At 46.0% G+C, this 18,079-nt stretch overlaps 1 protein-coding gene across 4 annotated transcripts in view; it reads left to right on the top strand.

Moving 5' to 3' along the window:
• The window catches only part of Stk32b (serine/threonine kinase 32B), a 254,592-nt gene that overhangs the window by 209,710 nt on the left and 26,803 nt on the right, over window positions 1–18,079 (top strand). For all 4 annotated transcript variants that reach the window (XM_059275781.1, XM_059275784.1, XM_059275783.1 and 1 more), the window contains one exon: window positions 4,468–4,557. In XM_059275781.1, the coding sequence (XP_059131764.1) occupies window positions 4,468–4,557 (90 nt within the window). The remainder of the gene's footprint in view (window positions 1–4,467; window positions 4,558–18,079) is intronic.

Here is an 18,079-nt window from a genome sequence, read left to right as displayed (position 1 = left end):
CTGGTACAAAGTTGTGTCTTAAGAAGGCTGCATCTGAGGTTGTGGTTACTCCTGGTCTTTGCTGGAAAGATGTCCTCATAGGAGGGACTGTAGCTGGAGAATTTCTCTCCAGCCCCCACCAAGTCCCACCAGTCCCAGAGCCCACTTATAAAATAAACACACAGACGCTTATACTATTTAAACTGTTTGGCCTAATGGCTCAGGCTTCTAGCTATCTAGTTCTTACATCTTAAATTAATCCATTTCTATAAATCTATACCTTGCCACGTGGCTTGTGGCTTACTGGCATCTTCACATGCTGCTTGTCATGGCTGCGGCTGGCAGTGTCTCCCTCTGCCTTCCTGTTCTCTAAATTCTTCTGTTAGTCCCGCCTATACTTCCTGCCTGGCCACTGGCCAATCAGTGTTTTATTTATTGACCAATCAGAGCAACACATTTGACATACAGACCAGCCCACAGCAAGGGACCAAAACAACTATCTTGTTTTGGCAGAATTATTACCAAGGCTCTTGTTTATCAAGCCAATATGCATAAGGATGTGCTCAACTCTGCTTTATCTGGGTTTGGCAGAGGCAAATCCATATTGATCCTGACAATTTTAACACTCCCTTTCACCCTCTGGCTTCCTTGCTGCTCCCTCATGGTTCCTTCTACCAATAGCACCTCTTACTTCAGAGGCAGCCTGCCCTGCCTTCTCCTTCAGGCTATGCCACACATTCAATTTAATTTTTTAACTACCCATATTACTGACTCTTCTTCTTGCTGTCACCAAATACCCAGCAAAAGCAACATAAGAAAAGATGGATTCATTTTGGGCTCACAGTCTGAGATATACAGTCCATCACGGCAGGGAGATCAAGGTGAGAGGCAGCTGGTCACACGGCACCCACAGTCAGGAAACAGGGAAAGATGAATGCCCCTGCTCCACTCACTTGGTCCTTTCCTTTTCTTCCAGGACCTCAGTCCATGGAGCAGTGTTGCCCACATTTAGGGAGGGTCCTCCCACCTCAGTTAACCTAATCTAGAGAACCCCTCACAGAGGTACCCGGAATCTTGTCTCCTGAATGAATCTAGAGACTGTTAGGCTGACCATCAGTCTCCACCATCACACTGTATTTGAAGGAGAAATGTCCCCGTAAACTCACAGACTTGCACACTTGGCCCTTGTTGCTGATGCTATTTGGGGAGGTGATGAACACTTCAGGAAATGTGGGCTTGCTGGAAGAAGTAAGATCATTGGGGGGTGAGCTTTGAGGGTTTATAGTCCCCCTTCCGGCTCTCTTCCTTTCTCTGCTTCCTGTGTACAGTGGGATGTGATCAGCCACCTTCCTTCCCCTGAAGCCATGCTATGGACTCTAGCTCTCTGGAACTCTAAGCCAAACACACTGTTCCTCAAGTTGCTGGCTCATGGTATTTTATCACAGGAGAAGAGAAGTAACTAATGCACCACCCCAACCAAAGCTAAACGGTATCTCAGCCCCCAAATAAGGAATCTGGGCCTCATGGAAAGTAAATGACCTGTCCAAGCCAGAATCAGTGACTGCATCCACTTGGTCAGCAGCCCAGACCAGTGACAGAGCCTGACTCCCACAGTCCCAAAGCAGTGAAAGGTGGTTTGGTTTGGTTTGGTTTGATTTGGTTTGGTTTGGTTTGGTTTGGTTTGGTTTGGTTTGGTTTGGGGGTGTCTTGTTTAGCTCACAGGGCTGAAGTACAGTGGTGTGAAGGAGCTGGATCTACTTTGGGCCCTTTTGTCTGCTTTTCCCAAAGTCCAACCTTCCTGGTGTTCAGGTTTATCATCCTGCTGGCACTGGCTGACAGCTTCAGCCGTCTTAGAGATTTGGCTCTCTATACAACACAGGCAAAAGACAAAGAATGTCGTCAATGGTAACTCTGGAAAAGGAAGTACTTCATTCCCGAACCTTCCAGAAAACCCTTTTCCAAATTTCTGTTATTCCCAAAGGTATTTTATCTGGGATGTAGGATGGGAGTAGGGGTGTTGGATGATTGGCTCCAGCCATGGCCACTTGCCTTTCTCCTAGAGGACACAGAGAAGTTTCTGCCCAGTCTTGGGTTTTTAACCTCCAAAGCTGTGGGTTTCTAAGTTACCCAGCCTCGGATAGGTGGTTACAGCAACACAGGTCAGAATAACACAGAGGATAAGGGATTGTGGGCTCCCTAAGAAGACCTGTATGTTCTAACTTGGAAAAATGCCTGTGAAACATGGATAAGTCTAAAAGTCACTTTCAGGGTGACCTGTAGCAGGAATCTTAGAAGGTCTTATTAATAAAAACAAACCTGGAGCAAGGTATTGGGGTGAATGCTGGAAGATCAGAGAAGCAGAACAAGCCACAGCCGCCTCACCTTGCCAGTTCCTCAGCTGATCCTGTTTTCTCAGACTGGAAGCCTCTAAGTCCTTATCCAAATGGATCTCAGCTGAACTGCTTTTCGAAAGCCTGAAAGCTTAACCAGGCTAGTTCCTGGTTTTCACGCCTTATATACCTTTCTGCTTCTGCCCTCACTTCCTGGGATTAAAGGCTTACTTCCTGGGATTAAAAGCATGAGTCACCATGCCTGGCTGTTTCTAGTGTGGCTTTAAACTCACAGAGATCCGGATGGATCTCTGCCTCCCAAGTGATAGGATTAAAGGTGTGAGTGCCACCATTTTCTGGCCTCTATGTCTATCTAGTGTCTGTTCTGTTCTCTGACCCCAGATAAGTTTATTAGGGTACACAATATTTTGGGGAACACAATACTACCACACTGACCCGTGGCAATAACTTCATAGAACACACTAAAGTCCCAAGTTATGTGAATATGAGTTTATATAAGCAAAGGGTGAAATAGTAGAGAAGCTAGCCAGTTCAGTGTGACATTTGGGCCAGGAGAAACAGGGGAGCATGGAAAGGGAAATCAAGGGGCTGTGGAGATGGCTCAGGCAGAAAGGTGAATGTGGATCTCCAGAACTGTGTGAAACGCCGGTTGTCCCAGGGTACATCTGTCATCTCAGTGCTGGGGAGGCAGAGACAGGAGGGGGATGGGAGCCTGCTGGCCAATGTCAAGAGACTCTATCTCTATAAATAAGGTGAGAAAAATACAGGAAGACCCCCAATGTTGAGCTCTGGCTTCAAGATACACGTGCATGCATGCGAGTGTGCAACCCCACACATACATGTGCACAAACATAGACAACACACACACACACACACACACACATGCACACACACACACACACACATACACACACACACACCCCTGTGGATGCAGGTTTGCCAGGCATGGAGCTACTCAGGTGGGGGGCCACAACAAAGGCTGATACCTCCCTCACACAGACACCACACAGAGCACTCAGGAAGGTGAACTTGCTTGCCTGTTGGTGTTAGGGATGAGGAAACAAAAGGGCAGTGTTGCCTGATCTTGGCTTGGGGACACAAAGACACTGAAGAACAAACATGGGTCATCCCAGTTAGGACCTACCTGGTGAAGTCGGCCTCATCCTTGAGAACCCACTAAGTACTGTTTCTCCCGGGGGAGCTGGAGTGTTCATGATAACAAACCCACAACTCTGCTGTGTGCTGTGAGTACCGTGTTGGTGCCTGAGGCCACAGTTGCTTTTTCTGTCCACTGTGGCTGACCACATTGGCCATGCCTCTCACATACACAGTCCCCTGGGCCCCCTCACACCTGCTCCAGCAGCTGACCTTCATGTGCCTACCAAGCCAGCTCGGCTTGTGCCCTTATCTGTGTGCAAGGGCCTCATTCCAAACAGCAAAAGAGCCATTTCACACGCTGTGGTGATGGAGAAATGTAGTTATGCTCAGATTTCCCATCAGTCCCTTGGAGCTAGTTTCTTCACATGCCAAATGGGAGCAAGGGCCGACCTCATAGGATTCTCTGCCTTTCTCCTTCTTCTCCTTTCTCTTCACCTGCATCCCACATCCCTATTTCCTCCCCTTTTCTTTGTATCTTTTTCTCTCATTTTTTTAAACATCTATATCATAAAGTCCCTAGTCTTTTCAAAATCCATCGGCTGCCATAACATTACCTTGGGTCAAAGGCTGTCCCCTTCCACCTCTAGTCCATCAAGTACACTGCTAAAAGCCCAGAGACCACAGTAAACCACAGCCATGCCCTCCCCCACCACAGTCCCTCCCAGACATCCTGAGTGGCACCCAGACTGACCTTCCATCTCCAGATCAGTGTGTCTTAACATTATGTCCACCCATGTGTCGTCCAGCCCCGCCACACAAACATAATCACACAAACGGCAGGTGCACAGTGATGAATCCTCACTCTAAAACCCAAATGCAGAGCAGACGCTGTGAGCAGCAGAGACTACTTAAGGATGGACACACAGCCTGGTGTCTGCTTCCTGCACCTACCATGTAGACCTCAGACGACAGCCTCTGGTCACACAGGGGGCGAGCACAGACATCCACAGCACTGGATAACTTCCTTTTCTCTCTGCAGGGCATGTGCACATCACAGACTTCAACATCGCCACAGTCGTGAAAGGAGCGGAGAAGGCTTCCTCCATGGCTGGCACCAAGCCCTACATGGGTGAGCATCCCACACCTGCACATGGGCTTGAGGGTTCCCCTCTTCTGCCTCCTCAGTGGCCACTCATTCACCTCCTGCATACTACTCAGAGCTCTACTTGCCCCAGTAGGATTCCTGCCCTCTACAGCAAGGGGGCATTTCCATACTTGTGTGGAAATTTCCATACATTTCTAGCAACCCCTCTTTCCCTGTTTTTCTAAAAAATATTCCTCTGCAACAGGTAGGAACAAAACTTTGCCATCCTTTCTCAATGGAATCCAATAGCATTTGCCAGAGTGTCATTTGGCTTTGGTGTTGGCCATTCTGGATCTGTATTCCTAGGCACATGTTTGTCTGTCCTTGCCTGGTTTCCAGTTGTTTGTTCTTGCAGCATCTTATGACACCTGTTGGGTCTTCTCTTCTGATCTTCAATTTTTGTCACTTTCTTTTTGTGCCCTTCATTGTAAGGATTTGGTCCTTAATTACGTCATCAGCCTTTGATGGCGTCCCAGCCTAAAAAGCAGGTGGGCCCTCTGTGCGCTCTCTGTCCCCTCTCCTTTTCGCTCCTTCCTCCAGTTGGCCCCCCCTCTCCCTTGCGCCCTCCCTGTCTCTGTCTCTCTGTCTCTCTGTCTCTCTCTGTCTCTCTCTGTCTCTCTCTCTCTCTCTCCCTCCCTCTCTCTCGCTCTCCCCCCCCAATAAAGCTCAAAAAAGGTAACCATGGCTATGATTCTTTTTTTTTTTTTTTTTTTTTTTGTTTTGTTTTTCGAGACAGGGTTTCTCTGTGTAGCTTTGTGCCTTTCCTGGAACTCACTTGGCAGTCCAGGCTGGCCTCGAACTCACAGAGATCCACCTGGCTCTGCCTCCCGAGTGCTGGGATTAAAGGTGTGCACCACCACCGCCCGGCGGCTATGATTCTTTTAATCAGCACGCTCCTCCGCCGCCATGGCCACCATGGGCGGCAACCAGCCACAAGGGGCAGCACCGCAGAATAACCGACATTCATGCTTTTCTTTACAAAAATAATTACATTTTTGGCGTGTGTGCACATACATGTACATGCCTGAGTGCCGTAGCCTGTGTGGGGAGGTCAGAGAACAACTCTCCAGCAGCTCTTCCCTTCCACCCTGCAAGTTCTGTGGATTGACCTTGAGTTCTCAGGTTTGGCAACAAGGGTCTTTACCTGCTAAGCCATCTTGCCACCCAGTCCTGCCTTTCTCCAGGAGTGTTGTTTCTAACTGCCCTAAGGTCCTGCTACAGTTTGTTTTGTGTGCCTTCTGGTGCAGGCTTTATTTCTGAAATGCTTCTTTCTACTTTCCCCTAGCTTCTCTTGCCTAGCTTCTGGGGTATTTTTTTTAATTGTCATTCGTGATTTATTTGGACCTCTTAATGACATCAGCAGTTGTTAATTGTGAATGCCAGCGTTAGCCCTCAGCCACTGCCATATAAACCACCTCAGAACTTCCCCCCTTACAACAGTAGCTGTACACTGCTCCCAAAAGCTTTGTTAGTAGCCTGGGTGACTCCTCTGCCAATCTTGGCTTCCCACACTCAATCAGGACATTTATGCCGAGGATAAAGATGGTGACCCTCCCCGTGTGGCCTCCACACATCAAGATATCCAAGGGGCTTGGCGAGCTTCTCCACCTGGTGGCAGTATTTCAAGATGGCACAGGAGTCTCCACATGCGGAACACCACTGCTTGCAATCTCATTTCCCAAGCTTCCACTGGGCAAAACAAGTCACATGACCAACCCTATGAAAGGGGATGCCTGGGATGGGTTCTAGGAGTCCTGACTTAACTGTGGAATGTTAATGAGGTGGCCCAGCCTGCCACAGAGTCTCTCAGCTGTACGTTCTGGTTTTCCTTGGCTGGTCTTCCTGTGTGCCTTTATGATAAGAGCCTCAGTCTGCTCATTCTGCTTTCATTTATAATATTTTTTAAGAATGACCTTATACTTTTCTGTTACTCTCTTTTAAGTGAAACCTGTTCTCTTGAACTACTAGAAGCTGGCGTGACTCAGGAGAGCTCCTCTCTGTTCATAGGCTCACCTTGCCTCTCTGTGTGAGGCGTGCTGGGACCTGTGCAGGAGCTGGAACACTCAGTGGCAGAGCCCTTGTCTGGTTGCTTGAGGTTGAGGTTCTGGGTTCGAGCCCCAGAACAAAGAGAAAGAGAATGAGAAGAATAGAAGTAGGGGAGGACAGGCAGGCAGAGCTAAGACATGGTGCTTGTTGTGAGTACCCGGTGCCGACCTCCACCCCATCTCTACTTGGATCTAGTCCTCCCTCTGCAGCTCTCTGTCCTGCTCAGTGGTGTTTTCTCCTTTTTGCTGTGAACTGTCCCCCCACAGGCTCCTGTGTGAAAACACTTGGCCCTCAGCTAGTAGCCCTGTTTCAAAAGGCTTTGGGACTCTGGAAAGTCGGGGCCTCGCTGGAGCAGACACTGGCAGTCACAGCCCAGCTGGCTTCCAATTTCTGATCCACAGAGATGCCAGCAAGCTGCCCCCCTCTGCTGTCCATGCAGCAGCTCTTGCCGCCAACATATGCCATGCCTTCCTCAAGATGACTGCACTAAACCAAGCCCTGCCTCTCCAGGCAGCCTCTGTCAGGTGTCTTGTCAAAGGGAGAGAAGTCATGAATAGTTTTCCTTAGGGCATTTTCCTAGAAGGGAGCGCCCACCTCCTTTGCCTCTGCCACACTGAGGCAGACTGCAGCCACCTCCTCCGCTGTTTCCAGCCAGGCATTGGGCATCGGGGCATGCACACTGCTCATCCGGGTCCCTCGCTCCCTGCTCTGAGATTTCTCTCTGATTCTTTCTCTACAGAAATCACCACGTGGTGTTTGTTCTTAGCATGATTGGTGTGTTGTTCCCACCATGTGACCTGGGGGAATATGGGGACAACTTAACTGTGACGTAAAGATGCCCAGGGTTTCTGATGACACTATTTGCTGTCAGGTTTAGTGTACACATGTGTAGCCATTCGGAATCTAGGCCAAGTCTGGCAGCTTGCACCTGGAATGTCCGTAGTCAGAAGGCAGAAGCAGGAAAATCACCTGTTCAAAGCTATCCTGGGCTATAGAATAAAAATCTATGCAATTTTCTTCCCAGAATCCAACAATTGAGTCATTAATAATAATTAACTTAATTAATAATAGTAATTATAATTAATAATAGTAAACTTAAGGATTGTCAATAAATACTGGCAAAAACAGAAGGCTTCCTCAAGACTCCACTTCCCCTTAAGTGAGGCAGCTGTGTCCTGGCTCTTCTCCTCAGGGAGGGAGAACTGTGGGGGACCTACTGACCACCCCCTTCAGTCCCACCTTCAGCCGCTGTGATTGTGGTCCTACTGTGTGTACACCATTATTACACTTCATCCTCAGAGTATCCACTTTCTACAGCCTTCTCTCATTTTACATACAAGGAGTCCAAGGTCCAGAGAGGTCCATTAGCCTACCTGAGGTCACACAGTACTTAGAGAGGGAGCTGAGATTTGAAGCCTTTTGGATCTGAAACCCATGCTCCTGTCTCTCTACCAAGCTGCTTTTGAACACTGAGTCCTACCCAAAAGCTGTTCTTACTCAGACAGGAGTCCATTTATTGTCACAGCTGTATAAGATTTGGGGCTTCTAGTGTCCTCATTAGGGAAGCCTTGGGCCTGAATTAGCGAGCAAAGGCACTGAAGTTCAGTGGGCTTCGGAGGGTGACCTCCGAATGGCTGTGTTTTCAGGGGCTATGGGCGCCCAGCAGCAGCCGTAGACTTCCAGGTTGTGGCAGACGGTTCTTATTAAAGCCCAGCCTGCACAGTTCCCAAAGCTCTGAACTCACGATGCAGGGGAAGGTTTGTTGTTTTCACTTGTTTGAGCTGTTGGCTTCCAAGGTCTGATAACAAGTTCCCAGAATGCTCCAAGCATGGCTTCCAGAGCAGACTGATGAGTAAGGTCCCCAGAAGGCTATCCACAAAGATTTCTCTAGAGGAGATGTATGCCCAGAACTGAATTTTAATTCACCACAAGAGAAGATGGGGTTCTCCATTGACTTGAAGAAGCCTCTGTAAGATGTATCAGAATATGGTCAGAAATGCCCCAGCTGCCACCCATGGTTCCCCAAATCATTAATATGAGATAGAATGGGAAGGGGACACTCCCTCAGCATATTTTTAGGAGTGCAAAGGGAGTGTGACATTCTGAGAGGTACATAGGGTGACAGATGAAACCCTGGTCCTTACTGCTCAGCCTGGGGGAGCAGAGACAGGCAAGTGTCGTTACATGGATATCACAGTCAGAGGCACAGGGAGAAACAGCAGCTCCTCCAGGAAGGGGGAGGGAGGGAGATGAGCTCTTCATGGGTAGTCAGATGGGTTCCTGCAGAAGGTGACACAGAGGGCATGTTCTACTGGATAAAGACAGGGAAAGGAACTGAGGCTGAGGGAACAGCCTATGTCAAGGCACAGAGGAGCAGACAAGCACTGCAAGCTGGGAGGGCCTATTTCACCATAGATAAGAACAGAAATAGGTCAGAGAGGAGGCAGATCAAAGCCTGAGAACAAGCCACAGGTGACCTGGAAGGAGCATCAGGGGCTAGGTGAGATGGAGATAGGTTCACTGAGAGTCTGGCTCCCCGACAGGTAAAGTGAGTAAGGGGCCACTCCTAGGATCCAACATAATGCACATCAAGTGCCCCTTGAGATAAGCTTCAGGAAATGCTAATCAGAAATCTGCCAGCCAATCTTAGCTGCCTGCTCTGGGAAACAAGGTGGTAGGTAATGGGTGCAGTGTGCCTTAGTGCGTGTCTTAGTTAGGTTTCTAGTGCTGTGACAAAACATCATAATCAATGCAACTTATAAACATAAAGGATTATATTTGGGACTCACAGTTGCAGAGGATTAGAATCCATGACCATCATGGCAGGGAGCATGGTGGCAGGCAGGCAAGGCAAGGCAACAGCTGAGAGCTCACATCTTGATCCACAAGCACAAGGCAGGGAGAGTACTAACTGGAAATGGTGTGAGATTTTGAAACCTCAAAGTCCACCCAGAGACATGTCTCCCTCTAACAAGGCCACACCTCCCAGCCCTTCCCAAACAGTTCTACCAACTGGGGACCATGCATTCAAATATATGAGCCTATGGTGGGGGCATTCTCATTCAAACCACCACAGTGGGTATTGGTGGGGATGTCACGGCACAATTATAGGAAATACACAGCCTTGTACCTGGAAGGCGGCCAGATGTTGTCATTACTGTTAGCAGCATTATTACCTGCATGGCTTCCTGTGCTAAGTACTATGATCAGGACCTATACTAAGTGCTTGAGGCCAGAGCTGAGCTCACATTTTCCTGGTTTTGGAGCTCACAGTTGAGTGACAGAAGCAGGCCCTAAAGACATCTTAATCTACCACTGGTGAGAACACCAGGAGACATGAGGCTAACACATACTTTGTCCTTGCTTCCTGTCACTCCTGTCCCCAAGAAGGTTGTGGTGAAAAAATGTGGGTGTTGTGGGAGGTCACTACAGCAATGGATACACTCTCTCAAGAGAAACGACTAAATGTAAGGAGAACGCAGGTGGCCACTCTGTGTGCCAGAGAAGGCTGCCGAGCCAGCAGTCAGCCCAGGTCACCAAGGCCCATGAGCTTCCCTGTGACCCTTCTGTGAATCCATTCCTTCATACACTCTAGGGTATCCTACATGCCAGGCAGTGCCCTCTAGAGACTGAAAAGACATCTGAAACCAAGCAGCACCCTTGTCCTCTTTGGTGGGACTGTTTGGGGAGGACAGTCACTTGAAATATCATCACTGATAAATGTGCAATTTGAGATATTTCTTTTCTTCATTTTTATGTGAATGGATGTGTTGCCTTCGTGTATGCCTGTGTACCATGTGCACAGCTGGTGGACACAGAAGCCAGAGGACAGAATCATAGCCCCTGGAACTGGAGCTGTAGATAATTGTGAGCCACCATGTGGGTGCTGGGAACAGGACCTGGGGACTCTGGAAGAGCAGCAAGTGCTCTCAACAGCTGAGCCATGTCTCCAGGCCCAAAGAATCTTTTTTAAAGCAGCAGTTTTAAATGTTGACAAGAACTAAGTTTGCACTTCACACTTGTTAACCACCATAACTAATTCATGCCACTATTACACCAGCAGGTGTGTCTTGCAAGGTCAGTCAATATCATAGCTTGCAGGGTTCCCAACTGGGTAATACTGGTGACTGCTTTTCTCCTTTGGTAATAGGCTTGGCACCTTCCAGCACTGTGAAAGCTAGCCGGTAGCAATGAAACTTTCAGGCTATTACCCACCTGATTTCTCCATGAGTTAAGTATGTTACGTCTTCAACAATAGTCTTACCATTACATTCTGGAGGGTAACCAAGAGCAATGGCAATAGCCTCTAGGCTTGGGCAGGGGCGGGGTTTCTGTGGTGTCTAGTTGGGGTATCATCCCCATCTTAGGGTAACTGCTTTTAAACTATATGTGCATGTGTATATTTCAGGAAGCTTCTACTGTAGTAGGTTTACATGTGACTTATTTTTTATTATGGGTAGTGTGTGTGTGTGTGTGTGTGTGTGTGTGTGTGTGTGTGTGTGTGTATGTGTATGTGCACACGCACAGGTGCCTGAAGAGAAGCGGGTATCAGATCTTTGGAATGGGAGTTACAGGCGGCTGTGAACTCCCAGATGTAGATGCTTCAGTCCTTTAAACAGCAGCAAGTTCTCTTTGCAGCTGAGTCATTTCTCCAGCCTCCTAACACCTAGACTTTCAATCAGTGCTCAGTCACTAATGATTAAAGAAATACAACTGATTCTTGTGTTTACTCTGTATCTTGTGACTGTGATACACTCCCTCTCGGTTTTGGCAGGTCTTCTTCAGTGAAATCTTTGAGATTTCTACTTATGCACTCATGTTTGCAGACAGGGCTTTCCTCCTCATTGCTGCTGAGTATGCTTTCATGAATGTGTGCATGCTCACAGTACCTGTCAGCTGGGAAGCTTTGCCCTGACCCTGACCTTAGCTGGATGCTGTCTCCTGTTCCACCACTTACTGTGATGTCCACTCAAAGATTTGTACTCCTCTTTATCAGCATAAAGAATTGTCATCTATTCCAACAGCATTTTTTTATTTCATTCATAAATGCATGTTTAATTCTGCCAAAGAGATTTTCTGGATCTTTTGAGATAATCTGGTTCCTCTTCTACAGTCTATTGAAATTCGTTGGTGGATTTTGCAAGGCTGAACAGCCCGGCATTCCCAGGAGTCTCCTTGGTAATGATGTGTTAGCTTCCTTAGGCAGGACTGGAATCCGTGTGCTAATATCTTGTTTATAGTATTTGCATCTCATTTGGAGTCTTTATCTGTCTTTTCATTTTCTTATGACAATGTTTGTGGTTTGAATAGCGGAGTATTTCTGGCAGTGTAAGTTGTGGGGCATCACTTCCTTTCTCTCCTGCTTTCTGGGGGAGATGGGGGGCAGGGGAGGAAGGTGTGTGGAATTCTTGTTACTCAGTTGTGAATTTGATAAAAAAAATCATCCAGTGAAGAAAAAATGATTGAACCCAGTATTATTTCCTATAAAGAAAACTTTGCAACTATAAATTTGATTTCTAAAAAGAAGCAAATATTATATAATGTACAGTAGCTTATATTTTTCAGAGAATTCATGTATTTTTGTCTAACTTCAGGTTTTTGGGCATCCACACATGTGGAACACCCCATCACTTGTTCGGTGGTTGTGGGTTCTGCACAGACATCTCTTCTTTCATTCTAAAATTGATATTTTTGTACTTTCTCTCTGATATTTTTGGTCATTCTGGTTACAGGCTAATAAACTTTGATTATTTTTTAAGTACCAGTTTTTATCTTAATTGTCTCTCTCTGTCATTTTCCTACTTTCTGTTGTATCCACTTTTCTCTCATCTTTATTACTTCCTCTGCTCGGTTAGGTACCTTGTTGATCTTAGTCCACTTGGCTAATGTGGAGGTTCAGATAACTGACTCGAGACTCCTCTTCCTTGCAATATGAGCATCACATGCAGAAAACTAAGTCCAGCTCTAGCTGTGGCCCCATAATTGTGACATATTATGGTCACATTTTGTTATGAGCATTTCCAACAAAATCTAGGAATTGTACATATCATTTTAACGTTGATGTTCAGCTTAGTTCTCTAATGATCAAATATCATGGATCCATGACCATGGGTATGATTCAATTTAAAACCATCATCTAGCCCTTTCTTCTCTCATTTCATTTGATCACCATCCCTTTTCTGCTTCCTGAATCTGAGGTAATCATCATTTATCACTCCCATTTAACCTCACTCTTACCTTAGTATTTATACTTTGAAAAGCAAGTGTACAGAGTATCCTAGTTTTACATCACTCAACAGAAACTATTTTGAAATTTGGCTTAAGAATCTCACAAAAGGGGACTGGAGAGGTGGCTCAGTGGTTAAGATTGCATACTGCCCTTCCAGAGGATCTGATTCAATTCCCAGCACCCACATTAGGCAGACCACAACCACCTGTACCTCCAGCTCTGAAGGGTCTGATGCCCTCTTCTGGCCTCTTCAGGCACTGCACTCAGGTGCACATACCCACACAGAGACACATCTACATAACTGATAAATAAAAATAAATCCCTTTTTAAAAATCTCACAAGAATATATTCCCAAGTCCTCCCACCCATCTTCTGTTTTACTTGCTATAAACATTACCATTCATCAGTATTATCTTTGCTTCTGATTGCCAATGGCATTTTATAGTCATCAAAATGAAGAATTAATTTTTTATTTACCTCCCCCCCTTTTTTTCTGTTACCAGTATTTATTATTTCTTCGTGTGGTTTCAGTTTTCTATGTGATAGCATATCTTTGAAGGGATTCTTATGATCAATCTTAATGAAAGTCTACTGGCAATAAATTCATTTAAAAAGGTGTTTATTGAAAAATTATTGTATTTTGAAAAGAAAACTTGAATGGATATTCTGGATACCCAGTGCCAGGTTAACAGCTTTCCTTCTCTTGAGGAATTAACTGTACCATTCCTGCCTCTGCTGCAGCATCTCTGCTGAGGGCCATGATGTGTCTCCTGTCTTCATTGCTCTGTAAGTAATATGTCTGTCTTTCTTGAGCTGCATCTGAGACATTCCCCTAATCACTGATCATACCTGTGATATCCTGGAAGTTTGAGTTTTGTTTCCATTGTGTCTATTTATTCTGATGGTCTCTGAGTTTCTTGAATACCTGACTCGTCATTGGGAAAACTTTTTGACGTACTTATTTTATTTATGCATATGGATGCTTTGCTTGCATGTGCATATGAATCAATGATTCCTCTCCCAACTCTGTATTATCAAGAAAACCCCCTGGTCCCCTCTCTGTCCGGTCCTCTTCTTGAGAGTTTTGAAGTCTATGGAGAAGAGCTTGTAAGTGGGTGTGAGCTCCACTTTTATCTGGACAAACCACAAGCCTCTCACTGGGACCCACCCATGGCCTCAACTGAGCTGCCTCACCCTCTTCTTCCAGCTCTGTCTCCCTCCAGTGGCACACTCAGGGCCAGCAGCAGTCACACCCCTCTCTCTGTTACAAAGCACCCTCCGTCTGACTATGAGCTAATGGGGTTCAAGGAAACTTAGTCTTGGGTAATGTAATCATTAATCTTCATTGTTAATCTGACTGAATTTAGAATCACCATGGAAATATACCACTTGGTGTCTGGGGGCGGGGTGTTTCCAAAAAGGTTTAACTGACGAGCTAAACCCCACTCTAAATGATGATGACATCATCCCAAAGGAACAGGGAGGTTAAACACCAGCATTCATCTCTTCTTCCTGACTGTGGATGCAATGTGATAACTACTGCACACTCCTGCCACCATGCCTTCCCTGCAACGATGGACTGTGCCCTCACACTGTGAACCAGAATAAACCCTTCCTCCTTTAAGTGGCTTTTGTTGGGGATTTTGTCACAGCAATCAGAAAGGTAACTAACACAGAAAAGATATCTAGCTATTTCCAGTTAGCCTCTGTCCTAGTTTTGCCTCGGTTGCTGTGATAAATGCCCTGAAAAACGCAACCTTAAGGAAAAGGGAGTTGTCTCACAATCCCAGATTATAGTACATCAGTGCAGGCAAGTCAAAGCAGAAACTTGAAGCAGCTGGTCACATCCACGGTCAAGAGCAGAGAGAATGAACACATACATGCTTGTTAGTGCTCCACACCTCTCTACACTTACACAATTCAGGATCCCCTGCCTAGGGAATGGTGCCACCCACAGTGGGCAGGTCTCACCTCAACTAATAAAGTCAAGACAATCAAGTCCCCACAGACATGCTCACAGCCACTCTACTCTAGAATTTCATAGATACCCTCTTCCCAGGTGATTTTTAGATTCTGTCAAATTGACTATTAAAATTTATCATCACGGGCTAGATGCGACACTCCAACTTTGGTGCTACAACAGTGCAGAACTATTTAAGATCTTTGTGAGAACTCTGATGGGAAAGAGAGGTATTGATGGGGTGAAGGAATGAGACTGGAGGAACCCAGAGTATGAGAAGTCATACTTCGACTTGATTATGAAAGGTATGTCAGCATTGTTCAGCAGGAGGCACAGAGAGCATTGCAAGGAGATGGAACTATGTTCACCAGGACCCTTAGGCAAGGAGTTGATTGACAGAAAGCATCTAAGAGAATAGATTTGGCCAATAAGCAAGGAAGATGAACTTAGTGAGGCCAGAATAGATCACACAGTGCCTGCATCCCACGGTACAATTTAGGGCTCTGTAACAAGTTCACCAGAAGATGTTAAACAGCATCATTTGTCTTGGACAAACAGAGGTCCCAGAACCCTTTAAGTAGCAGTCTGCATCCCTAATCTAGAAACTGAAAACCCAAATTCAAAATGTTGTATGTGATGACATGACACCACAAACAAAAACTTCTACACATGACCTCATGTGATGGGTCACAGTGAAAAGGCAGGTGTCTTAGAACTTTATAGAATTACTTGCATGCTATGTGCATGAGGCTATGAGAATTATTAATTTCATTTTGAGACCTGTACCTACCCTGGAGATGCCTCATTCCATATGTGCAAACATCCCGAAGTCTGAAGCAATCTGAAGTCAAAACCCATCTGATTCCAGACATTTGAATGCAAGCTATTCATCCATATGTAAATGAATATCTCTGCAGGAGATGCTGCTGTTTAGAAGGCATCCTCCGCTTCACACATTAACTGGTTTTTTTCATTATAAATATTTTTATTTTATAATTAATTTAATTTTACATATCAGCCACGGATTCCCCTATCCTCCCTCCTCCCACCCCCAGCCCTCCCCCCAATCCACCCCCCACTCCCACCTCCTCCAAGGCAAAGTCTCCCCTGGGGAGTCAGCCCAGCCTGGTAGATTCAGTTGGGGCAGGTCCAGTCCCCTCCTCCCTGCACCAAGGCTGAGCAAAGTGTCCCAGCATAGGCCCTAGGTTTCAAAAAGCCAGCTCATGCACCAAGGACAAGTCCCAGTCCCACTGTCCAGGGGCCTCTCAAACAGTTCGAGCTCATCGACTGTCTCACTTATCCAGAGGGCCTGGTCCAGTTCCATGGGGGCTCCTCAGCCATTGGTTCATAGCTCATGTGTTTCTGCTAGTTTGGCTATTTGTCCCTGTGCTTTTACCAACCATGGTCTTGATATCTCTTGCTCATACAATCCCTCCTCTCTCTCACCGATTGGACTCCTGGAGCTCCACCTGGGGTTTGGCTGTTGATCTCTGCATCTGCTTCCACCAGTCACTGGATGATCATGACAGTGCCTGAGCTAGACTGTCATGTTAACTGTTAAATGTGTTGTGTCTCTGCTCTTCCCATCAGAACTACTGCAAGCCAGAGGGCTGGAGAGATGGCTGAGCAGTTATGAGCACGTCCTACTCTTCTAGACAACCCATGTTTATCTTTTATCCACTCTACTAGAAGAATCTGACCCATTTAACAGGAAGTGCTTTTCCAGGCACTGTTCATAATTCATTTCTGCCTCTTATCAGAGCTTCTCTATTTCTTCCTTAGCCAATTAGACTTCCTCTTCCCTTCCTCTTCCCACACAGACTGTGAAATCCTGATGGTCTATGGCTGAGAAATGTCTTACACTTTAACAAAAACAGTTTCTTGTTGCCACGAATGCTACTTACAACCCCAGAAAGAAACCAATTGCCTGTGGTGGTGGTGGTGGTTGCATTTTATTGCAAATTAATATGTAAGTAAGCAACACCTGAGTTGGATAGCTAGGACCCCAACAAAATTAAATGATGCTTGAGGAATTCAGAGAGTGCCTAGGTCCACTGCTTCTCTCTATTTTCCACAGTTATTGGTTCACTTTAATGCAAAGAATTATGACCAAGCATTTGAATCATCTAGAGACCATGTTTAATATGTGCCTGGGTGAGCTGGGGTTCCCATTCATTGCCCATGCAAAGACAGACAGCAGTATTAAAAGCCAACTCACATCTGTTGGGAACCTGCTTTACAACAACCCCCAAAAGAAAGCTTGTCCCATGTTCTCATTGTGGTGTGGGAACTGTCATTAGTCCATGGAGCCTGAGACTTACTCAGAGGCTAAATGTTTGATGAATGACCACCAGAAAGTGAAAGTAGACACTGAGGTTGGAAGCCAGGTCTCCAAGATTTAGCTCCTGTGCCACTGTGAGGCACTGGACACTCAGCTTTGTGGGGCTGATTTAGTTGTCTCCCAACCTCAGCTGGTTCAGGGACAGTAAGGAAGACAGACACAGATTCTGTGCATCAATTTAGTGTGATCCCTGTGAAGACTGAGTGAGACTCAGCAAAGAATCCAGAGCACAGACAGGTTGGTATACTGGGCTTTTAAACACAGGAAGAAAGAAAGTGTGGGCTAGCAAAGGCCTGGGTTATTTTTCTTCAGGGGAAGTAAAGGTTAGCCTGGATCTTTAAATATGAATGGGAACTAGTAAGGATGACACATGGGTAAAGATTAGCAGACAATAATTCAGGGTTGTGTGGAGCTCAATTGTAAAGAGCTTGTCTGCCCGGTACAAGGCTCTGGATACCATTGCCAGCAAGATAAAATTGCAAAGAGTATAAACAATCCATAGATGTCTAAAAGCGTGTCCCAGCATTCCCTTTGATGTGATGGGTCCAATGTGGACCGTGGCCAGAAAGGGGGCTGTGGGTGAGTAGGGCCTGTTTTCAGGAATCTTTCGTGCTAAGGATTTTGAAATTTATGTAGAGTAAGTGGGCAATTTTGCAATAATTTAAAGCAGGTAGTTTGAACATGAATGATACCACAAGGACAATATCTATCGGAAAGCATTTATTTAGTACTTACTGTATATTCAGTGGCCATCATAAGTCCACTCTCTTTCTCAAAATATTACATAGAAAACTTTGTTATCCCTTTTGACAGGAGAGGAAACTGAAGCACAAATAAGCGATTAAGTGGCATTGTGAGTGTAAGTGTGGGAAGTGAGCTGAGTCGTGACAAGTGACTACTTTGTATGTATGAGTTCTCTGTTCACTGAAGG

The sequence above is a fragment of the Peromyscus eremicus genome, chromosome 10 (assembly GCF_949786415.1).
Source record: "Peromyscus eremicus chromosome 10, PerEre_H2_v1, whole genome shotgun sequence".
NCBI classification, from domain to species: Eukaryota; Metazoa; Chordata; class Mammalia; order Rodentia; family Cricetidae; genus Peromyscus; species Peromyscus eremicus.
This window is presented reverse-complemented; position numbering and strand designations above follow the sequence as displayed.